The 25336-nt window shown below is 47.2% G+C and overlaps 1 protein-coding gene across 2 annotated transcripts in view; it reads left to right on the plus strand.

The window, feature by feature from the left end:
- The window catches only part of furinb (furin (paired basic amino acid cleaving enzyme) b), a 202987-nt gene that overhangs the window by 110657 nt on the left and 66994 nt on the right, over positions 1-25336 (plus strand). Inside the window, exons 4-6 of one of the 2 annotated variants that reach the window (XM_041838004.2) lie at positions 7827-7931; positions 11717-11845; positions 12491-12567. In XM_041838004.2, coding sequence (XP_041693938.1) covers positions 7827-7931; positions 11717-11845; positions 12491-12567 — 311 coding nt within the window. The remainder of the gene's footprint in view (positions 1-7826; positions 7932-11716; positions 11846-12490; positions 12568-25336) is intronic. The other variant, XM_041838005.2, reaches the window with a different exon arrangement.

The raw sequence follows: 25336 nt of genomic DNA on the forward strand, positions 1-25336 counted from the left end.
GTGCTAGCTGTGCCACTAGAGATCCTGGTTCGAATCCAGGCTCTGTCGTAGCCGGCCGCGACCGGGAGACCCATGGGGCGGCGCACAATTGGCCCAGCGTCGTCCAGGGTAGGGGAGGGAATGGCCGGCAGGGATGTAGCTCAGTTGGTAGAGCATGGCGTTTGCAATGCCAGGGTTGTGGGTTTGTTTCCCACAGGGGGCCAGTATGAAAAAAAAAAAAATGATGTATGCACTCACTAACTGTAAGTCACTCTGGATAAGAGTGTCTGCTAAAATGTAAATGTGATATTTGGGTAGAAATCAGTCTTAATATATACAGTGGGGAAAAAAGGATTTAGTCAGCCACCAATTGTGCAAGTTCTCCCACTTAAAAAGATGAGAGAGGCCTGTAATTTTCATCATAGGTACACGTCAACTATGACAGACAAATTGAGGAAAATAAATCCAGAAAATCACATTGTAGGATTTTTAATGAATTTATTTGCAAATTATGGTGGAAAATAAGTATTTCGTCAGCTACAAACAAGCAAGATTTCTGGCTCTCACAGACCTGTTGTCACGATCGTCTAAGGAAGCGGACCAAGGCGCAGCGTGTTGAGCGAACATGTTGACTTTATTAACTTAAAGCAACCACGAAAACAACAAATCAAATGACGATAGTGAAGTCCACAGCGACAATGACTGAACACGGAACAAAAACCCACAACCCCAAGGTGAAAACACACAGTTTAAATATGGCTCCCAATCAGAGATAACGAGCCGACAGCTGACACTCGTTACCACTGATTGGGAGTCACACGAACAACCAAGACAACACACCCAAAGACAACCAACCAAAACACAACAAAACGAACACACCCTGGCTCAACATACAAAGTCCCGGAGCCAGAGCGTGACAGTACCCCCCCCTAAAGGCGCGGACTCCGACCGCGCCTACACCCCAAAATAGGGGAGGGCTGGGTGGGTGTTGCTCCTCGGAGGCGGCTCCGGCTCCGGGCTTGACCACCACCCCACTTCACTCCCCCCGTAGTGCCCCCGGTCCGATCTGACCCCGCTTGCTGGATCAGGACCTCCGACGCGCACCCCTGGCTTGGCGCGTGAGGTAGGAATGGACCGGACCTGGCAGACGATACGCACCCTTTGCCTGGTGCGTGGAGCCGGAACAGGCCTCACCAGGCTGAAGACTCGCATCCCTGGCTTGGTGCGAGTAGCAGGAATGGGCTGGATCAGGCTGACGGCTCGCACCCTTGGCTTGGTGCGAGTAGCAGGGACGAGCTGAACCAGGCTGACGACTCGCACCCTTGGCTTGGTGCGAGTAGCAGGAACGGGCTGGACCAGGCCGACGACTCGTACCCCTGGCTTGGTGCGAGTAGCAGGAACAGGCCGGGCAGGGCTGTCGACGCACACCGTAGACTTGGTGCGTAGAGCAGGAACAGGCCGGGCAGGGCTGTCGACGCACACCGTAGACTTGGTGCGTAGAGCAGGAACAGGCCGGGCAGGGCTGTCGACGCACACCGTAGACTTGGTGCGTAGAGCAGGAACAGGCCGGGCAGGGCTGTCGACGCACACCGTAGACTTGGTGCGTAGAGCAGGAACAGGCCGGGCAGGGCTGTCGACGCACACCGTAGACTTGGTGCGTAGAGCAGGAACAGGCCGGGCAGGGCTGTCGACGCACACCGTAGACTTGGTGCGTAGAGCAGGAACAGGCCGGGCAGGGCTGTCGACGCACACCGTAGACTTGGTGCGTAGAGCAGGAACAGGCCGGGCAGGGCTGTCGACGCACACCGTAGACTTGGTGCGTAGAGCAGGAACAGGCCGGGCAGGGCTGTCGACGCACACCGTAGACTTGTGCGTAGAGCAGGAACAGGCCGGGCAGGGCTGTCGACGCACACCGTAGACTTGGTGCGTAGAGCAGGAACAGGCCGGGCAGGGCTGTCGACGCACACCGTAGACTTGGTGCGTAGAGCAGGAACAGGCCGGGCAGGGCTGTCGATGCACACCGTAGGTTTAGTGCGTGGAGCAGGAACAGGCCGGGCTGGGCTGGCGACGCACACCGTAGGTTTAGTGCGTGGAGCAGGAACAGGCCGGGCAGGGCTGTCGACGCACACCGTAGGCTTGGTGCGTGGAGCAGGAACAGGCCGGGCTGGGCTGGCGACGCACACCGTAGGTTTAGTGCGTGGAGCAGGAACCGGCCGGGCTGGGCTGGCGACGCACACCGTAGGTTTAGTGCGTGGAGCAGGAACAGGCCGGGCTGGACTGGCGACGCACACCGTGGGCTTGGTGCGTGGAGTAGGAACAGGCCGGTCCGTACCGGGAACACACACCACTGGCCTTAACTGGGGATCAGGAACGGGCCGGACCGGACTGGTAACACACATCAGTCTCTCACGCCGTGCCACAACAACTTCCCTCCCTCTACTCGCCAATGGCTCCCGTAATCCGATAGCCTTCTCTCCACATCTCCCTGTGGCAGCCTCCTGCTGCCCAGTCGCCCCATGCCGTGTGCCCCCCTAAAAATTGTTGGGGGTGCCTCTCGTCCTTCCGACGATGGCCCTGCTGGACGCCGTTGCTCCTCTCCTGCCAGGTTCTCCCCCTTCATCGCCCTCCGGTACCGGACGGCCTCCTCCTGCGTAATATGTCCCCAGCCGAGGAGGACATCCACCAGCGTTCTCTCCTGCGGGTGTTCCTGTATACGCTGCTTGGTCCTTTTGTGGTGGGTTTTTCTGTCACGATCGTCTAAGGAAGCGGACCAAGGCGCAGCGTGTTGAGCGAACATGTTGACTTTATTATCTTAAAGCAACCACGAAAACAACAAATCAAATGACGATAGTGAAGTCCACAGCGACAATGACTGAACACGGAACAAAAACCCACAACCCCAAGGTGAAAACACACAGTTTAAATATGGCTCCCAATCAGAGATAACGAGCCGACAGCTGACACTCGTTACCACTGATTGGGAGTCACACGAACAACCAAGACAACACACCCAAAGACAACCAACCAAAACACAACAAAACGAACACACCCTGGCTCAACATACAAAGTCCCGGAGCCAGAGCGTGACACCTGTAACTTCTTCTTTAAGAGGCTCCTCTGTCCTCCACTCGTTACCTGTATTAATGGCACCTGTTTGAACTTGTTATCAGTATAAAAGACACCTGTCCACAACCTCAAACAGTCACACTCCAAACTCCACTATGGCCAAGACCAAAGAGCTGTCAAAGGACACCAGAAACAAAATTGTAGACCTGCACCAGGCTGGGAAGACTGAATCTGCAATAGGTAAGCAGCTTGGTTTGAAGAAATCAACTGTGGGAGCAATTATTAGGAAATGGAAGACATACAAGACCACTGATAATCTCCCTCGATCTGGGGCTCCACGCAAGATCTCACCCCGTGGGGTCAAAATGGTCACAAGAACGGTGAGCAGAAATCCCAGAACCAGACGGGGGGACCTAGTGAATGACCTGCAGAGAGCTGGGACCAAAGTAACAAAGCCTACCATCAGTAACACACTACGCCGCCAGGGACTCAAATCCTGCAGTGCGAGACGTGTCCCCCTGCTTAAGCCAGTACATGTCCAGGCCCGTCTGAAGTTTGCTAGAGTGCATTTGGATGATCCAGAAGAGGATTGGGAGAATGTCATATGGTCAGATGAAACCAAAATAGAACTTTTTGGTAAAAACTCAACTCGTCGTGTTTGGAGGACAAAGAATGCTGAGTTGCATCCAAAGAACACCATACCTACTGTGAAGCATGGGGGTGGAAACATCATGCTTTGGGGCTGTTTTTCTGCAAAGGGACCAGGACGACTGATCCGTGTAAAGGAAAGAATGAATGGGGCCATGTATCGTGAGATTTTGAGTGAAAACCTCCTTCCATCAGCAAGGGCATTGAAGATGAAACGTGGCTGGGTCTTTCAGCATGACAATGATCCCAAACACACCGCCCGGGCAACGAAGGAGTGGCTTCGTAAGAAGCATTTCAAGGTCCTGGAGTGGCCTAGGCAGTCTCCAGATCTCAACCCCATAGAAAATCTTTGGAGTGAGTTGAAAGTCCGTGTTGCCCAGCGACAGCCCCAAAACATCACTGCTCTAGAGGAGATCTGCATGGAGGAATGGGCCAAAATACCAGCAACAGTGTGTGAAAGCCTTGTGAAGACTTACAGAAAACGTTTGACCTGTGTCATTGCCAACAAAGGGTATATAACAAAGTATTGAGAAACTTTTGTTATTGACCGAATACTTATTTTCCACCATAATTAGCAAATAAATTCATAAAAAATCCTACAAAGTGATTTTCTGGATTTTTTTTCCTCATTTTGTCTGTCATAGTTGACGTGTACCTATGATGAAAATTACAGGCCTCTCTCATCTTTTTAAGTGGGAGAACATGCACAATTGGTGGCTGACTAAATACTTTTTTTCCCCACTGTATATACTACTTCTGTAATTTGAGGTAAAGAGTGTTTTCCTGGATATATGCCTATGCTCATTCAGGTGCACTCTTTAGACCAGTTTCAAAGGGCAACTTCAACCTGGTCACACACATACTCTAGTTCCCCCCAGGCTGCAGGTGAGCAGGGTTCAGGCTGGGGAACAGCTTGTCCAGGGCAACCTCACTCTAACAGCCAGGCCATGGGCACTCTGGCAGACAGCGACCACAGCAGTAGAGCTGCCAATACACTTTAGACAAGGTCAAATGTGTGTGGGTGCGTGCACAACTGTTCTGAATAAAACACATTCAGTGTGTGTTGGATTTGTGTGTTTTCCCCAAGATGGATGTATAAAAAATGGTTTCATCTAAATATTAATGAACTAAATGTTTTTGCTGAAAGTGCCATAATACAGAGAAGGGATGACGCTCTATATGTTGGTGACTATAATGTAAGGCTTAGGTAAATTAGTGCATGTAAAGCTTCAGCTAGATCCTCTCAGTTTAATCCTGGACCTGTCTCTCCCATTCCTCCCATTGTCTTGTGTCTTCAGCCCTGCCTGGCTGACACACCGCTTAGCTCCATTCGCATTGAATAATCACACACTGCAAAGATGACATTGACAGAATCGCATAACCCCCGCCATTAAACCAGATACTTTTTGTCATCTCTTCTCTCCCTCTCTCTCCTCGCTTATACTCTCACTCTCTTTCTCTCCGTGAGGGACAGAAGGAATCTATTTGTTTCTGGGCAGCTTTTTTATTCGGTCTTAACAAACCTCACTGTTACTTATTGCATACTTAGGAGGGGATATTTTCAGGCCCACTCTCTCCAATCTCCTCTCTCCCTGTGGAGTTTGTCAGTAGCTATTACACACACACAAACACAAATACAGTGCATTGTGTCTGGAGGCTGTGGCAGTGGCCTTGTGGCTTATGTATCTCCTCTCTCCATAAGCCAGATATGAGGATCAGAGAGGAGACACAGTGTGTCTAGCAGCCGATCATTAGAATCCAGGCCCAACTGAGGATCTGTCTTTTTCAGCAATCTATTTCCTGTGTTTGAGGGGTGCGAAATCCACTTTTCACTTAAATCTCACTGGATTGATTGCTTTCACTTTACACCTGCGACTCTTTCATACTCTTGCTTGTGCCTGTCATTTTTCCCCCGTTAACGTTATGACCGCGGAAATGTTTGTAATGACCTGTCAAACACACTCTGGTAATGGCTGAATGGGATACATTGTCTTTCCGTTGAATCTATAAAGCCTTGTTCACATTGGCAGCTTGAAGTTACTCAAATCCTATTTATTTGCATATCTGATTTGAATCTGTTCTTTTTCCTGCAGTCTGAACAGACAAAAAACACATGGAATCAGATATTTCAAGGCACATTTCAAACCACCTTCGTAGGTGGTTTGAAGTCAGATACAAATCTGATTCCTGACCATGTGATTTGTGTCTGAACGATCAAATCGTATTTATTTGCCCTCAAGTGGTTTTTAGACTGTTATTCTGCATATCTTGTTGCTTGCTAGCTACGCTGTCGGCAGTTTGACAAGAACATGTGGTAACTAATTGTTTACAAACAAATTAGTGAATGTGCTAGAAAGCTAAACAGCTACCTAGCTAACTAGTTGACTGCTGTGGCTAGCCAAAAACAGCTACCTGGCTAGCTAGTTGACTACTGTGGCTATCCAAAAAGGACTCGTTTTGAAAGTTGGATCATGTTATATTTTGAGGCTTTAAAAGTGTTCTTACCCTATGATTTTGAACATTCAATGCAACTGGGAAATGTCCATGGTAGGCATTGTTGTCACCTTAGCTTGCTACTTCTGAGTGATAGGAAACACAAGCACCACCACCAATCACCCTACACCATTGCACACACTCCCGTTGTTACTATGACAACTAGCGTAGCCTTGTCAGAAAATGACTGCTGTCTGAACACACACAAATCTGATTTGGTCACTTGTAACTTGCTGTTTGGACAGTCAGTAGTTCAAAACTGATTTGAGACTACTGACTGTCCAAACAGCAAGTTACAAGTCACCAAATCAGATTTGTGTGTGTGTTCAGACAGCGGTCATTTGCTGACAAGGCTACGCTAGTCATAGTAACGACGGGTGTGTGTGCAATGGTGTAGGCTGATTAGTGGTGGTGGTGGTGCTTGTGCTTCCTATCACTCAGAAGTTATGTAGCAAGCTAAGGTGACAACAATGTGCATTTATCTATATGCCAACATTGCGCAACAATGCCTAATTTATCATGACCATTACAAATAACAAGTTCTAATTGCTAAATTGCCCCATATATAGTACCAGTCAAAAGTTTGGACACACCTACTCATTCCAGGGTTTTTCTTTATTTTTACTATTTTCTACATTGTAGAATAATAGTGAGGACATCAAAACTATGAAATAACACATATGGAATCATGTAGTAAATAAAAAAGTGTTAAACAAATCAAAATATATTTGAGATTTGAGATTCTTCAAATAGACACCCTTTGCCTTGATGACAGATTTGCACACTCTTGGCATTCTCTCAACCAGCTTCACCTGGAATGCTTTTCCAACAGTCTTGAAGGAGTTCCCACATATACTGAGCACTCACAAACAATGTAAAGTATGTATAGATAGGTGTAATCTAGAGGTAAGCGTGTTAATTTTTAATCCGGGGGTATCTTGCTATTTACAAATACCTGATGCAATGAAAAAAAATCTATGTGCATTCTAAGATTTTATTTTTTTATTTGACAAATTGAATACCATGAATTCCTACCAAAATCCCTGAAATCCATTGTCCAACTGTTGCATTTATTGGAATTGTTTTTCTAACAATTTCGATGACCGTTGCTACATTATTGGGCTAGACACTAGACAGACACTACCGACTGGACTGCGTATCTAGCAGAAGGTTCTGGCATATTAGCCTACAGCAGAGAGACGAAACACACACACACACACACATACCCATAACATCTCAGGAGTCAGATGAATCAGATTGGTCTCCTTATTCTCCCTGTAGATGTTGCTGATGTAACCCATCTGGGCAGTTTGTAAAGTCTTACTGCAGCTGTAGGACCTAACCATTTGAGCATTGGTGACCACTTGAAAGCCAGCGTGGGAGGCAGACTGTGGATAGTTGTCTCTCAAATAAAATAAAATAAAATGCAAATAGTCCGGGTAGCCATGATTAGCTGTTCAGGAGTCTTATGGCTTGGGGGTAGAAGCTGTTAAGAAGCCTTTTGGACCTAGACTTGGTGCTCCGGTACCGCTCTCCGTGCGGTAGCAGAGAGAACAGTCTATGACTAGGGTGGCTGGAGTCTTTGATTTCTTTGATCGGTGTGTGTGTGTGTGTGTGTGTGCGTGTGTGTTCCTCTTTAGGTGCGGTGGGCGGAGCAGCAGGTGTCTAGGCGGAGGAAGAAGAGGGATTTCTACACCGAACCATCCGACCCCAAATTCCCCCAGCAGTGGTACCTGGTGAGCAAGGTAGTAGTCAGATCCCCCAGAACGCTGTAGCCTCTACTGTACTAAAGCCAGGAGTTTTCCCTTATGTTGAACACATTGTACAATTTTAATTAGAACCTCTTTAACACCCCTTTGACATGACAGTATTTAAAATGTATAAGACCGCAACATAGATACCTGTTGATATAGGGATTCTGCCTAGACAGCCGTTTTAAAAGTGCACTTCACTGCTGTTTACCACATTCATACCTTTAAAGCAAAGAGACCTGCTGCCATACAGAAAAGGCAGGATGTAGTAATCAGAGTATTTCAGTGAGGAATAGGTTTTATTTCCCCCAGTCAGTAAGCCTCTTGTTGACATTTAGCTGAAACAGCTGGATGTGATGCCTGATGAGAGAACTCATCATCTGGTTGTCTGTTATTTAGCTGAATGTCGTCAAAATGTTCTAAAGCGTTCTTCACTTTGTTTACTTCAGCTGTCAAGGCCCAAGTTTATTTTCCATGTGTAATGAATACATGATGGCAATGAATACATGGAAATAATACATTGTCTGCAGGCAGTGCTGGAAGGACAGTTTGCCGAAGCTGAGAGCTGATAAACAGGACTCTGAGACTGTTATTAGAGAACGACCGATATGGATTTTTTAGGGCTGATACCGATTTTTGGGGGGTCAAGGAGGCCGATGGACGATATTTTAGGCCGATATTTAATATCATAAAATTTAACATTTTGATGACAAAATTTCCCAGACAGCCATGTATGGATTCATGTAGCAATTAAAAAATCTGACAATACATTTGACTTTATTTTTACCAATCTAACTACATAACAACATAATGGTAATACTTTTATTTGAATGGTAAATCTCTTGATAAACTGGGTAAATTAAGATGCCATAGGCCTACTCACAATACAGGTGAATGGATATTCAGTTGGAGTGTGTTCATGAATTGAGTTATTGAGCTTATTTTGACTGATCAGTGGAGTATATGGTGCTACAGATAACAAACAATCTGTTTGCCTTCCATTTAGGACTTATATTAGCCTACTGAGCAACAACATTTGCATAGAAGCATCACTCCAGCATGTCACGTCTGTATGGAAGGACATCAAATAGGCACTGTTGTTAGTTTGAGAATATAAAATAACATCTATTCAATGCAAATGGGTCCAATGTAACGTCATGATTTGTGATCACGGATGCTTATGAAACTAGTCATTTTAGTCATTTTCTGTGATCGGGAAAAAGTGTTTTTTACAGCTGTCAGGACTCATCTCTAAACAACTCAGCTGCCAGGACGAAATTCAAAACAATCTGCTTAACTAGCTTGCTTATTGCATGCATATCCGGGCACGTCAACACAAGCCTTATTATTAGTGAATTAACTAAACTAATATTTGCAACAGGAGTTAGATTTTGGTCACTGTGTCAATTCATCTATTTCTCAATACTGCACCTTTCTGTTGGAGAATGAGCTAGCTTGCTGCTTGCTGCTGCAGCTGATTTTCCCAGCTAGACATTCCTCGGCATTGTGCAGGGCTCGTTGCTCCGGCGGTGAGTGGCGGCTGGCATAGCAGCAGCTTTGCTATATAGAGGGACTAGAAAATGCCAATATCGGCCCAATATATAGTCTCGGCTGATAATCGGTTGTTCTCTATCTGTTATCAACCAGGTGTCATTCATCAAGATGCTCCTCAGTGTGTCCTCTGTTTGAAAGGCTCCAGATCAGAGCTAATGAAACAGAAAGCCATGATGACACCTGTAGGACTGTTGCTTTCAGAATGAGACAGTGACCATCCCTCCTTCTCTCCTCCTCTCATAGGCTCCGGGATGCTTTGATTTCTCCTAATCCTCCTCCTCTCTCTCTGCACTAAGCCATATGATAGTGGGAATGGAATAATAGCAGCATTGACTGGGCCAGACACAAATCACCTGTGAATGGAAGGCTGTGAAACCCACTCTGTCATTCAGCATTACTGCTCTAATCGGCTGAAGGCTCTAAGCATGTTCTGCTGTGTGTCTGAGGCTGTTCCACAGTCCCTCTGAAGCCAGACACTGGTGGCTTGTCTGTAATGAGGTTTGCATGGTTTGCATGGGGATGAATGCTGATGTTATAGGGTGATATTGCATACAAGCCTTTTGGATAGTGTATCCAAACCATTTATTTTCCCTGTCTGAGAATACAGGGTTTGCACGGTTTTGCCATAGACTGTTAAATTAACGATTGAAAATAGCTTCCGGGGCCTCCCGAGTGGCGCAGCGGTCTAAGGCACTGCATCACAGTGCTAGAGGTGTCACTACGGACCTGGGTTCGATCCCAGGCTGTATCACAACCGGCTGTGATTGTGAGTCCCATAGGGCGGCACACAATTGGCCCAGCGTCGTTCGGGTTAGGGGAGGGTTTGACCGGGGGGGCTTTACTTGGCTCATTGCGCTCTAGCGACTCCTTGTGGCGGGCCGGGCACCTGCAGGCTGACCTCGGTCGCAGTTGAACGGTGTTTCCTCCGACACATTGGTGCGGCTGGCTTCTGGGTTAAGCGGGCAGGTGTTAAGAAGCGCAGTTTGGCGGGTCATGTTTCGGAGGACACATGACTCGACCTTTGCCTCCCGAGCCCGTTGGGGAGTTGCAGCGATGAGACGATCGAAATTGGGGCGATTTGCTTCCTCGTAGGCTGTATAAATAGGGCTACATTATACTGTATCCCTATAGGATTAGAAAAAGAGGAGCTAACTGCCTTCTTCTGTGTAGTCCCATGGTAATTCTGCCACGTGTGTATAGGAATCGTGTCTGTGTAAGCAGCACAGTGGCTGCCCTGGGGCCAGGGATATTAAGCTCCCTCACTAAAGGCCCTGATGCTGCTTTGCCTTGGCCCAGCAGGAGGCCTGCCTGCCCTGTGGGGAGAGATCAGCAGGGGGGTGGTGGAAGTGGAGGTGGAGGTTGCCTGGAGCTCTGGGGGGAATCACGTTTTCTCATTCTACCTCTTTCACTCTTTCTTTGTCACTTCCTTCACCTTTTTCTCTCTCCCTCTCCCCCCTTTTCTCTGCTCTTCTCCCTCTCTCTTCCCCTCTCTCTCCCCCTCTCCTCCCTCGCTCCCTGCTGGTTAGAGTGGAGCTCTGCTTTATAATTCCCCCTGTGAGCAAGGCGAATGCTCTCACCAGGTTCTCACTCATTCATATTTCCAGCTGCAGGCCTGCTTCCTCTGACAGGGAAATTATAGTTAGCCCCCCACGCTCTGCGGGTTAGCCCCGCTAAAGAGGCTTCCCAGTGACACACTGTGTGTCAAAGTGTGTGTGTGTGTGTCGCTGTGTGTGTGTGTGTGTGTCTTTGCCTGTCTATGTGTGTGTGCGCGTGTTTGTGTGTGGAGGGTAGGGGGTTTCAGCAGGATATGAGCACAGCCAAACATCCAGCACAGCCCCCCAGTGTTACATTAGCAGGGCTATTCATCTTTCATCTGAGCCACCCTGGTCTCTTTTCATGTGTATTTTTGCTGATGCTCACATTTTTTTACGGTTGCTCTACTTGTCTGCGTAATGTGGCTTGCGTGTGTCAAATGTGAGTCATACAAATGTCCTTAAGCATTCTCCCATTTTTGGAGAAGTTTACAGAGAGATGTGCTTTGTGCTATTGTCGTGACTGTATATATAACAGAAATAAAGCAAGATAGTCCCCAAAAAAATAACTGATGCCCTATGTGTTTCGGCACCATACTGGCCTTCATCAGGGCTAAACCATGTGAAACTATTTGATAATATAATACTATAATAATGGCTTCATTAAAGCTTGTTCTTCTGTGTTCCCACCAGTCCAACCCTAGCCAAGCAGACCTGAATGCCAAGGGAGCGTGGTCCCAGGGTTACACTGGGAGAGGAGTTGTGGTCACCATCCTGGATGACGGCATAGAGAAAGACCACCCAGACCTGGCCACCAACTACGTGAGTACCACAACCACAACCTGCTCTGTGTGGATGGACGGAAGAAGAAGTAGCCTTCTCCCCAGCTCCACATTGCTTTCACCTTGCCTGTGTTTTCACAGAGTACAGATGAGATAGAAGAAGAAGAGTCATTTAATCTGCATTCTCTGAGCCACACAGCTAGGTGAAGGCAATGTGAAGAAGGATGCCTACCTCAGCCTCAGGGCATACATAAAAATGTATGCGCACATGACTGTAAGTCGCTTTGGATAAAAGCGTCTGCTAAATAGCATATTATTATATTATTATAAATTACTTTCCCAGGAATTGCTTTAAAGTGCAGGAAAAGAGACTCTCAATAAGGCTGTTGAGATGCATTCTGAGAGTGGTCACTCTCACCATATCCTTACATCCTTGTAATTTAGCAGACACTCTGATCCAGAGCGACTTACATGAGCAATTAGGTCTAAGTGCCTTGCTCAAGGGCACATCGGCAGATTTTTCACCTAGTCGGCTCAGGAATTTGAACCAGCGGCCTTTTGGTTACTGTCCTAATGCTCTAGGCTAGGCTACCTTCGGCCTTTACCACCCATATCATGAAAGGGTGCAATTCAGCCATATCCCCAGATTCACGTGTCTAACACCTGTTTCCATCTCTGTTCCCAGGACCCTGAGGCCAGCTATGATGTCAACGATGGAGACTCTGACCCCCAGCCACGCTACACACAGCGCAACGAGAACAGGTCATGTGATATCCTGCTCTGCCCCACACCTCAACTGGATTATACATACATACATACATACATACATACATACATACATACATACATACATACATACATACATACATACATACATACATACATACATACATACATACATACATACATACATACATACATACATACATACATACATACATACATACATACATACATACATACATACATACATACATACATACGTCTCCCGAGTGGCGCAGTGGTCTAAGGCACTGCATCGCAGTGCTAGCTGTGCCACTAGAGATCCTGGTTCGAATCCAGGCTCTGTCGTAGCCGGCCGTGACCGGGAGACCCATGGGGCGGCGCACAATTGGCCCAGTGGTAGTACAGTAGTCGTTTATTTGCCCCTGGCTGATACCAGCAAGTCTCTCTCTAGGCTTTTGGTGATTTAATTAAAAAACCACTGGTCCAAAAGTAAAAGGGGGGCTTCTAAATTCCTTAAGCACCTCCTCCTCAGCCCCTCTCACCTCCCTCATACTAACCCCAGCGTGTGGCTGTCTTCTGCCGTGGTTCCATCCTGGATCAGATGGGACACTGCTGCATTCCTCCCACCTCTGAAACACACAGGAGGATTTGCCTCAAATCTCCCCCTTTGTTTCTGGGACGAATGCCAGTCTTTTTGTTGTTGTTGTTAGTTGGTTTTTCGCATTTATTTTGTTTCAATGCTTAACAGGATCTTGCAATATGTTGGGGAAAATAACACTCTTTCATGACGCTGTGGAAACATATTTCAGGTAGAACTGAATTCTCTCCAAAGCAGGACATGGTTTAAACTTCCCCAGACTTAATGTCTTTGAGCTGCCTCTGCCTCTACTGTACATACTGAAGAGAGATTCACAGCATTTTCCCCTGTGAAATGAAAACAATGCCTTTGCATTTCGTATCACCAAATGTTTTCCATTGAACACAGACCCTGTTTCCCCTGTCCTCTTCTCTTTAAGCTGCCTCTCTACTGTACATATTGAAGTGATTCTCTCCCTCTTTAGCTCCCACTAGAGAGCCTTCCCAGAGACACTCGTATGTGTGTGTGTGTGTGTGTGTGTGTACTGTATATACTGTACATATGGAAGCGATTCCCTCCTGTCTCCCTAGTGGAATAAAAACAATGGCTTTGCCTCACCAAAAGCTTTCACGGACACTTTTTTCTTCTGCCTCTACAGAAGAGATGACCTCTTCTTGTTTACCCACTGGAATAAAAACAATTAATATTATAATAATATGCCATTTAGCAGACGCTTTTATCCAAAGCGACTTACAGTCATGCGTGCATTCATTTTTACGTATGGTACAATTGGCTTGCATAGTCAAGGCCAAGTGCTTTCACTTTAACCAGGGACCTTGTTTCCATGTTTACCTGGAGTAGTACTAGCTCTGCCCCAGCCTAGGCCTACCCCTGCCCCCTTGTCTGTTTGAGGCAATCACCACTCAGTCCTGATGACTAGGGAACACAAGACTACTCCCTGGTTGGTTCAGCTTCTTCTAACCAGCTCCACTGCTGCTGCAGCTACTGCTGCTGCTTCTGCACAGAACTTCAGAACACACACATGCACACATACACATTGTAACTAAAAAAACACACTACACTACACACATCGTTTGGCTGGTGCTCTCAAGGCGATTATCCAGGACGGAATCAATTTATGACCATGAAATGAGAAGCAAGTGTGTGTCTCTGTCAATAGTGTTGAGCGCTGTGTGTTTGGAGTGACCTGAGGAAAAATGAAAGCAGATGAGTTCAGTAATTCCCCATAGAGGCGCCCAGCCAGTAGCTGAGTAATGCTCTCCACCTCCCCACAATGGGATTATATGAATATATTCATGGGGAGAAAAGGGAACAGGAGACTTAAGTCAGAAGCTTATGTCCTCTTCCACCGCCGGCTCATTTGTATTGGTGACATGCAAGGCTGGGTTTTGAATTCGCATCCAATAAGGAGTTGTTCCAGGTAGATGCTTTGTACTGCAGCTTGGCAGGACTGGCAGGTATTGTTGGAAGGATTTTAAGCCAGGCTGGAACAAGGCTCTTGCCTGAGCAGGTAATTATTTTGTGCTCCATCATCGAAATGTTTGTCCTCTCTCAGTGCTTTCTCTCCTCCTGTCCTACATTACAGTGCTGTCAATACTGTGGATTAGAGATTGGAGAGGGTGAGAAGAGCCTGAGAGGTGCTAGGGGTACCCGTGATGACAGGGCTGCTGTCCACACTCTTGTAGTTTCTCATCCACCCACCAGATCTGTCTCTGGGCTTGGCCTTAATCCCTCTTACTGTCTATCCTATCAATGGTGAGAGGAGAGGCAGAAGAAGAGGTACAACTACCAACCAGAGTGCACAAATGAAGGAGCAAACTTCACAATCCATTGAGACAGTCTGATCCCTTATGGGTGCACCTTGGTTGGTACGAGGTAGTTCCAGTATACTGTATATTTGGTTCTGAGGAGAAGCAGCTAGCTGCAGCAGTTCTTCTCACATCCAAAGCACTCCACTGTGACAATCACCCACCGGCACAGTGATGTCTGAATGTCCTCTGCCCTTTATTTCCCGGCCCTGAACAACCTTCACCTAACGTCTGGACACTTATTTTCTCCGGCAGGGTTGGAGACAGTTATTATGTGATTTGAAGAGGGAGAGCCTGGTGTATAAAATATGTTCTCTCTTTCACTCCCTCTCTTACACAACTCAATAGAAAGTCTCGCCCCTGACTCCTAACTTCAATGTTTAACACATAAAAAGTGCCCGTCTATTCCAAGGCCTGGCTATGTTGTTTACCATCTTTCTATCTGTCTATCTGAGACGGAGTGTTTATTTCCCAGACGGCCCAGAGCCTTGAGATGAATCAACAGATGTTAGGAGTGATGTTGGCATGCGCCCGCCTTCCATCCTCACACCTGACATCTCTCTCTCTCTCTCTCTCTCTCTCTCTCTCTCTCTCTCTCTCTCTCTCTCTCTCTCTCTCTCTCTCTCTCTCTCTCTCTCTCTCTCTCTCTCTCTCTCTCTCTCTCTCTCTCTCTCTCTCTCTCTCTCTCTCTCTCTCTCTCTCTCTCTCTCTCTCTCTCTCTCTCTCTCTCTCTCTCTCTCTCTCTCTCTCAGTGCATGCTGGGAGTTTTTTGGAGTTTGAGTGTTTGGTGTGGAGGGCTCTTTCCTTGGTTTTTCCTTTCAATTTCTATTTTCTATGGTGGAGGGTTAATGCACTGTTTGTTTTAGTAGTACCCACAGTTTTTATTTTCTGGTGGAGGAGGTTCTGCTCGCGGTCGGTGAACAGGTAGGAGCTGAATTTATACATTCCGCAGAATGAACAAAGCTGTGGTTGTGTTTATGAAAAGAGCCAATTTGGTGGGTAGGCTCATTTCTAGTGGTATATTTGTAAGGGGTGTGTTGGTGCCAATTTCTACTCTTTCTACCCCTTCGACTAGAGTGGTAGTTGCAAATTTGCCTCCGTTTATTACGGATAATCAAATCAGGAAGGAGTTGAGTCGTTTTGGTAAGTTTTCTAGTGGTTTTCAGTCAGATGCCGTCAAGCATGTTGTTTCGTTCCGGAAGCAAGTGTTCATGTTTCTGAATAACAATGAGCAACAGTTAAATGTGCATTTTAAAGTGAGGCATGGGGAGGGGCTCTACGCAGGTTTTGCCAGCATAGATAGTCTACGGTGCTTTGAGTGTGGGGATTTGGGGCATAAGAGCTTTGCGTGCCCACATAAAGGCCGTAGACAAGGTGAGGGTTCAAGCACCAGTGGGGGAAATTGAGGTCAACGTGCAGGGGGCCATGAGACGCAGGCAGCAGAGGCTGGGCCTAGTCATGCGACAGATGGTAGTGTAGCTAAGGCTGGGCCAAGTCATGCTACAGATGGTGGGTTAGATGAGGCTTGGCCTAGTCATGCTACAGATGGTAGTGTAGCTAAGGCTGGGTCTAGTCATGCTATGGATGGTGGTATAGCTGAGGCTGGGTCTAGTCATGCTATAGATGGTGGTGTAGATGAGGCTGGGTCTAGTCATGTTATGAATGGTGGTGTAGATGAGGCTGGATCTAGTCGTGTTATGGATGGTGGTGTAGCTGAGACGGGGTCTAGTCATGTCATGGATGGTGGTGTAGATGAGGCTGGGCTTAGTCAGGTTAAGCTAGTGGATGAGGAGAGTATAGTGGGGAAGGGTAAGCGACTGTGGGGGGGGTGGAGGAGGGTGTCAAGCGGCAGAGGAAAAAGAGGAAGAAGAAAGGAGGTGGGAGGGCAGAGGCTGGTGTGGTGAAAGGCACCAAGGAACCTTTGCCTGGTGCTGGGGGGGAGTTCCCGATTAGAGAGGAAGAGCAGGTGGTCAGGATGGGAGATGGAGATGAGGAGGAGGAAGGTGAGTCTGAGGAGGAAGACGATGAGGAGGATTTATTTTCAGACTCCTCCTCAATGGGTCCAGAGCTGACAGCCAGTCAGTCAGAGGGGTCAAAGTACCAGGTGAGGGAACTGTGAAGGTTCCTGAATGAGACTAAGGGGAAAAAAGTTAATCTTGAGGCTTTTTTTTTGCGATCCGGGAAAGTTTGTAAGATCAGTACAACATGCTATGAAAAATGAGGGGCATGGTGTCCTCTCACCCAGGAAACGGTTTAGGTTGAGGAAGTGGGTCACAACCGTGCGTAAAAGTCTACCTTCAGACACTGTTTAGATTAAAGTTTTCTTTCTGGCACTGGGGCTTTTTGAGCTTTGCTATTGGTCTCTTTCTCTGCTGGCTTTTCTCCCACTTCTTATGGAGACTCTTTGGGTAGGCTCGCTTAATATTAATGGTGCCAGAGATGCGGGTAAGAGGAGTGTGTTGGGTGAATATGTAAAACAAAAAAAAGTATAGGTGTTGTTTCTGCAGAAGACGCATAGCGATGTGGTGAATGAAGTTGATTGGGGGCTCTGGTGGAAAGGGGCAAGTGTGCTGAGCCATGGGACAAATGTTAGTGCAGGGGTGGCAGTCCTTTTTGTACCGGGTCTGTCTGTAAAAATTTGCTCCTCAAAAGAGGTGTGTAGGGGTAGACTGCTTGTAGTAAAAGCAGAAATTAACAACAGGGGTTTTGTCTTTATAAATATGTATGCGCCTAACACAGGGAGAGAGAGGGGGCTTCTATTTGGGTGTCTTAGACTGGAACTCTCACAGATATCGCCTGAGGAGACGCTGGTGCTCGGCGGGGACTGGCACTGTACGATGGATTTTACGAAAGACTGAAATGGGGAGGAGCCTCATTCTGGTTCAGTGGGGGTGTTAAGGGACATTATTAATCAGTTTGACCTAGTGGATGTTTGGAGAACTAGACATCCCAACACAAGACAGTATACATGGGTGAAGGTCTTTGGGGCTAGGGTAAGTGCAGCCCGGCTTGATCGATTGTACATGTCTAGGAATCAGAGCAATAAGCTGTTGGGCGCTACTATTCTCCCGGTAGGGCTCGGCTATCTATTTCACCAGGGCCTCGGCAGGCATCCTATTGGAAGTTTAATGTAAAGCTCTTACAAGATGCCACTTTTTGCTCAGGTTTCCAGACTTTTTGGGAAAGGTGGGGGCAGCGAAGAGAGGAGTATGAGTCTCTGAGTCAATGGTGGGATGTGGGAAAAGTCCAAAATCTGCTTTTCTGCCAACAGTATACAGCTCTCTCATCCTCAGAGGCTAGGAGAGTATTGGGGGAACTCGAACGTAGTATTAGTGAGATGGAGGTAGAGCTGGTGGGGCAAGGCAATGTAGGCCTCCAGGCTAATTTAGCTGAACTACGTAGGGACCTGGGCAGTTTTTTCCAGGTTAAAGTAAAGGGAGCACTTGTAAGAGCTAGGTTCTCCATGCTCAAGGGGATGGATGCTCCCAGTTCCTTCTTCTTTGGTTTGGAAAGACAGAGCGGTGAAGCCAAGGGTATGCATTGTCTTCGGCTTTCGGATGGGCGGGTGACCTCTGTGGTGGGGGAGATGTGGGAGCGGACTGTGGAGTTTTATACAGAGTTGTATAGGGCAGAACTGTGTGATCCTATGTGTGCTCAGGTTTTGTTTGCCAAACTCCCTAAGCTCTCTCTGGTACAAAGGGATGAAATGGACATTCCCCTGTTGTCCCATGAACTGGCAGAGGCTGTAACCCAGATGTCCCCCGGCTGTGCACTCCCAGTGGAGTTTTATAAAAAATTCTGGGGAATAATTGGACTGGACTTCTTTTGCGTGTTGCGTGAGTGTGTCGGGGTTGGAGAGTTGCCGTTGAGCTGCCGGCGGGCAGCTCTGACTCTCCTGCCCAAAAAAGGGAACTTAAGAACTGGAGGCCTGTGGCATTGCTCTGTGCGGACTACAAGATATTTGCCAAGGTCCTCGCTAACAGACTGAAGTCCCATCTGGACTCTATAGTACACAAGGACCAGACATATTGTGTACCAAGACGCTCAATCACGGACAACTTGTTCTTAATCAGGGACACGTTGGACTTGTCAAGAGGTTGTAATGTGAACTTTGGTCTGGTCTCTTTAGATCAAGAGAAGGCTTTTGATAGAGTGGACCATGAGTATCTGTTTAATGTGATGTCTGTGTTTGGGGAAAGGTTTTTGGCCTATGTGAAGATGTTGTATGCTGGGGCATCAAGTATGGTTAAGGTGGGAGGGGGGCTCAGTAGGCCAGTCTGGGTAAAGCGGTGCATTAGACAAGGATGCCCTCTATCAGGGCAGTTATACACACTAGCCATTGAGCCTTTTGTGGGCCTGCTACACAGGAGACTGCAGGGAGTGTGCTGGACAGGCATAGCAGTGTCAGCGTATGCAGATGACGTTTCTGTGATGGTCAGGGATGGTCAGGATATGCAGGCACTAGAGAATAGTCTGAAGGTGTACGAGGGAGCTTCGTCAGCTAAGGTAAACTGGGGCAAGAGCAAAGGTCTGTTATGTGGGGCATGGGGGGATAGGGTCCCTCTGCTTCCAGGGGGTTTGCAGTGGGGTTGTGAAGTGCTTAACATTTTGGGGGTGTACCTGGGCTCTGAGAGGTGGGTCAGGAAGAACTGGGAGGGGCTGTCACAGGCAGTGGTGTCAAGACTGGCCAGGTGGAGGTGGCTCCTGTCCCAAGTGTCATATAGAGGGAGGGTGCTGATAATCAACAACCTGGTGGCATCTTTCTTGTGGCATAAACTGGCTGTCCTCAACCCCCCCGCCGGTCTGCTCGCAGACCTGCAACGCAAGCTGGTGGATTTTTTCTGGTCGGGCCATCACTGGCTGAGGGCGGCAGTGTTGTATATGTCCGTAAATGAAGGAGGACAGGGCCTGGTGGAACTGGAAAGCAGGGTGGCTGCATTCCGACTAAAGGTGGCGCAGAGACTGCTGTACCATACTGATGTCGGATGGAGGGAGCCAGCATGCGCGCTGCTGAGAAGAGCTGGCGGATTAGGGTTGGACCGGCAGCTATTCCTCATGAGGCTGGAGGGGCTGAGTACAGCAGGTCTCTCTGATTTTTACTCTGCGGTGCTGAGGGCCTGGCAGCTACTAAGGCCCACACGAGAAGGGGGTGTGGATCTTGGGCTGTGGGTGTGGGAGGAGCCTATCTTCCACAACCCAGCCATCCTTTTGAGATCGGTTCAGTCGGCCACCCTGAAGAGGTGACTGATGGCAGCGGGATTACTAAGGCTTGGTGACCTGCGACTGCTGGGAGAGGAGGGGTGGAAAACCCCAGAAGTCCTAGCACAACAAACAGGACTAACATCTCTTAGGCTGCTGGAGAGATTCCTGGGGGAAGTCCAGGAGGCACTGTCTGAGCCGGTAAAGGGGGTGTTTGAGCGGCCAAAGGGGGAGGGGCCACCAATGTTTCCGCCACTGCACGTGACGGCAGACTGGGGACTGGCAAGGGGGTCTGGAGGACTTGTTAGATTTTAACACTCCGAGCCTGGGGGAGTTTGAAGGGGTGGGAGGTAAAGCCCTATACAACCTCTGTATTAAGGTAAGGAACATCAGGAGCCTAACAGGAGTGAAGGCACATCAGTGGCAGGGAGTATGTGGGGCGGAGAGTATGATGGGTTTTAGATGGAGGGGGCTCTACAACTCCCAGTACCAAAGAGGTCAGGGGACCTCCAGTGGAGGGTTTTACATGGAGCCCTGGCCACTAACAGCTGGTTGGCACGCGTTGAACCGGGAGTCGGACAGGGGTGTCCTTTCTGTGTCATGAGTGAAACTGTGATTCATGTGTTTTCTATGTGCGCCAGGTTAATGCCTTTAATGTCTCTGTTGGAATGTCTGTGTGAGAGGTTGGGGGTGGAGTTTACTGTCGGGATGTTTATAATGGGGTACAGGTATTCAAATAAGGAAATGGCTAAATGTGTGTTGTTGAATTTTCTGTTTGCTCAGGCAAAGTTGGCTATTTAGCTAACAAGGAGGAACAGTTCAAAGGTGGGGGGATAACAGACCCTTTACTATTATTTAATGGGATTGTCTCTGTGCGCCTTAGGGTGGAATTTGGTTTCTATAAAATGATAAAAAGTGTGGAGATGTTTCAAGAGATATGGTGTGTTGGGGGGACTGTCTGTATAGCTGGGGAAGATGGTCTGGATATACGGTTGTAGAAGTGGTGAGGTTTGGGTTATTGTGATGTGTGGTGTTGTTTTTGTATCGTGGGGTAGAGGGAAAGGTGAGTATGCCGTACAGGGGATATGGGTATTTTTTATTGTTATTTTAGGGGGTGGGGGTGAGGTTTTAATGACGAGGGCTGAGTGATTGAAATTGTGCGTCTGTGAGTGATTGAAGGCTGCTGTGCTCCTGCTCCAGCCACTTCAATAAGTCATTGAGTACTGCAAATGGTCTGAGCCCCTGAACCCCCCACCATACTGGACACCATCACCAATATACAGATACTGGCCAGGCCTGGTGAATGGCAGATTTAAGCAGGTGTGTCACTGCTGTGAACAGTTAGACCTCCCTCAGTGAGACACGACACAGCTTAGGTCAGCTTGCTTTGTTGCTTTGTTTAGAAGCCTCTTTGTTGGACTGCCTTAATCTCACAAGTCTCCTTTAAACCACAGTTGAATGAATCACTTCATTTTAGCTAGCTAAAGTGTCTGTCTCATTGGGTTGGCTTGCATCTTTTAAAGCCATTTTCAGAAACCTTATCATTCAGTTAGCTAGTCTTATCGCATGAGCCGGGTCGAGTGGCCTGATGAGTGATTCTCATTAGATGTGGCAACCAGAGACGTGTGACCACTGGCCAGGGTAGGTGGGAGGAAAGAAGCAGTAGATTGCTCTCTTCCCAAGGCCTGAGAGAGAGAGCATGGTTCTGATTGGTTGGGCTTAGGAGAAACTCCAGAGTAACCGTTTGAGCAGCGGCCCGGCCCATAGCTGCCTCGGGGCTCAGTTAAGCCGAGCGGAAAATAACCTAATCCTTTTAACAGGCCCCTTGATCCAGCCACCATCCAACCCCATTCACTCACACTGCCACAGATACCCCACAGCCAACAGCAACACTACAGCAGGCAGCAGCAGAGCACAGATCCACCAAGTCAGCCAAGCACGCTGCGACATCAGTCACACTCTATAATATACATCTGAACATACACAGTGCATGTTTCAGACCTCTTTGTCTGGGTGTCTAAAATCAGAACATTATTTGCTGGAGAGACGTAACAATACCCCAAAATGGCTTCATTGCTCCATGCCATTCTTAAGTAAAAGGACAGGGCAACCAATAGGCTGGAATAGGTTGTATAAGCCTGAAGGAAAGAGAGATAAAAGCATTCCCTCTCTGTCCCCCTCCATCCCTCAGATAAGATAAAGAGAGCACAGTGACCTTGTAGATAGTGTTTAGGTTACCTTTCTTTATCTACCATAGACTACTGCAGGGGTGGCCTTCCAACACTCCTCCTGGAGAACTACTGGGAATGCAGGCTTCTGGGTTTACACTGAGGAGTGGAGGCTGCATGATGGAAGCAGTACTTTATAATTGGTCTTCTCACACATTTAACACGTGTCTGGGTAACCCTTTCCTTTCACTGTCTGCCTTAGTCTCACAGGTACTCTAGCCGGTCGTGCAGTTAACCCCAGGCCTTATTAATAATAATAATATGCCATTTAGCAGACGCTTTTATCCAAAGCGACTTACAGTCATGTGTGCATACATTTTTAAGTATGGGTAGGGCACAACAGGTGCTGTTCAGAAGGTGTCATTTTCAGGGAACACAGACTCACACCAAATTTTACTTGACAGTCTTGTCTGTTCTATGTTCTCTGTGACACTTTAACCATTGCATTTAGGAGAGAGAGAGAGAAAGACAGAGAGAGAGAGAGAGAGAGAGAGAGAGAGAGAGAGAGAGAGAGGGTGAGTAAAGTGCCTCTAAAATAATTTCCTGTGATTTTTGTTTTGACAAATGTAGAATTAAGATGTCGTCTGGTTGTCAGATCCCCCCTCCTGGGCCACTTTCCACACATTAAGCTGTCGTCCATCTGATCTGAAAGGCGTCCAGTCCAATCACACCCTGTAATCACGTAGCAGCTGTGTGTTTGTCTGTGTGTGTGTCTGGTAAATGGCTGTTCTGTGAATGGCTCCCCTCCAGCAGCCCATGTGAAAGTGCCTCAGGGCATAGTGCTTTACTTCCTGCCCACTATGAGTGTAGTGGATAACCTTCCTCCCTGCTTACACGTCTGGCCAAATGACGATAGTGCCTAGATACCCTCTACCACAGATACCATTTTGAGATACTATGGATGAAACAATGATCTCGCCGGTAGCTAAGAATCCATTTTGGGGAAACGTGCCCAGCTGGGCCGATTGCCTCCTGGCCACAGTGCTGCTTGTTGTCTGGGATTGGGCCTGTATAGACAGACTCAGTGTTAGCAGGGCTGCTCTCTGCTCTCTCTCCTGATAGTGATTAAAACCATTTAGCATGGTGTGCCTTAGAATCCCCCCTCTCTTTAAAAGTCAATGTGATGCTCTCATAAAGGAATGTGACACAGGGTTTCTGTCTACGGCAGGGATAAATTATGGTTTAATGGTTCTTATGTTTGGCCAGCAGCCAGTGGGAAAAACTGTGTTTGTGTGGGTGGGTGTGTGGGTGGGTGTGCGTGCATGCACTGTGCTGTGCTAAATCTAAGTGTCACATGATCTGTCACATGATCTCAGTATAAATATACCTGTTCTGAAAGGCCCCAGAGTCTGCAACACCACTAAGCAAGGGGCACCACCAAGCAAGCGGCACCATGAAGACCAAGGAGCTCTCCAAACAGGTCAGGGACAAAGTTGTGTAGAAGTACAGATCAGGGTTGGGTTATAAAAAGATATCTGAAACTTTGAACATCCCACGGAGCACCATTAAATCTATTATTAAAAAATGGAAAGAATATGGCACCACAACAAACCTGCCAAGAGAGGGCCGCCCACCAAAACTCACGGACCAGGTAAGGAGGGTATTAATCAGAGAAGCAACAAAGAGACCAAAGTTAACCCTGAAGGAGCTGCAAAGCTCCACAACAGAGATTGGAGTATCTGTCCATAAGACCACTTTAAGCCATACACTCCACAGAGCTGGGCTTTATGGAAGAGTGGCCAGAAAAAATGCCATTGCTTAAAGAAAATAAAAAGCAAACACGTTAGGTGTACGCCAAAAGGCATGTGGGAGACTCCCCAAACATATGGAGAAGGTACTCTGGTCAGATGAGACTAAAATTGAGCTTTTTGGCCATCAAGGAAAAAACTATGTCTGGCGCAAACCCAACACCTCTCATCACCCCGAGAACACCATCCCCACAGTGAAGCATGGTGGTGGCAGCATCATGCTGTGGGGATGTTTTTCATCGGCAGGGACTGGGAAACTGGTCAGAATTTAAGTAATGATGTATGGCGCTAAATACTGGAAAATTCTTGAGGGAAACCTGTTTCAGTCTTCCAGAGATTTGAGACTGGGACGGAGGTTCACCTTCCAGCAGGACAAAGACCCTAAGCATATTTTACATTAGTTATTTAGTTGTTATTAGTTGTTATTAGTTATTACTAGTCCCAACCTTAAGCTCCATTCAACCCCTCCCATCTGTCTCTTAAGACCATCCATATTGGATTTCTATTTGCCATATATTTTTCAACTGTACTTTGATGTTTCACAAAAGTTCTGAACCTTTCTATTCTCATTGTTTCTACAGATTGTGAATTGAAAATAAACATTTTTGCTAAAAGTATTATTATATTATTGATCGATTGACTATGACTTTTCAGATCAACCAGTAGTGCTATCTGCAGGGTTAGCTCCAGGTAAATATTGCAATCATTCAGCCATTCCTGGAGCTGTGACCAAAAAGAAGCTACAAATGGACAGTACCAAAACAAATTATCTAATGATTCTGTCTCTTCGCAGCAAAATATGCAGAGCTGGGAAGATTGTATCCCCCATATAAATAACATTATATTGGTAGCAAGAATTTTGTATAATAATTTAAATTGAACAATTCTAAGTTTTGAATCCGGCGTCGTTTTGCGTATCAGTTCATAAACAATTTGCCATGGAATCGGTACATCAAAAATCTCTTCCCAACTATTTTGCAATCTATATGGTACGGCTGTCAATCCTTTGGTCCTTAAATGAAACAGGTATACTTATTTATTTATCACAATTTTCTTTAACCAATTATGGTCTTTAATGCAGGGCCGACAGACAAGTTCCTTGCTTTTCTCCCTTCCACTTTCCTCTTCCATTTTTGCGGTAATACTGCAATTTGGTTGTAATTTTGGTTAGAGCAGACATTCCCATATGTTTTTGTTAGCTGCATGTGCGACATAACTCCACTA

Source organism: Coregonus clupeaformis, chromosome 19, assembly GCF_020615455.1.
Source record: "Coregonus clupeaformis isolate EN_2021a chromosome 19, ASM2061545v1, whole genome shotgun sequence".
Classification (NCBI taxonomy): Eukaryota; Metazoa; Chordata; class Actinopteri; order Salmoniformes; family Salmonidae; genus Coregonus; species Coregonus clupeaformis.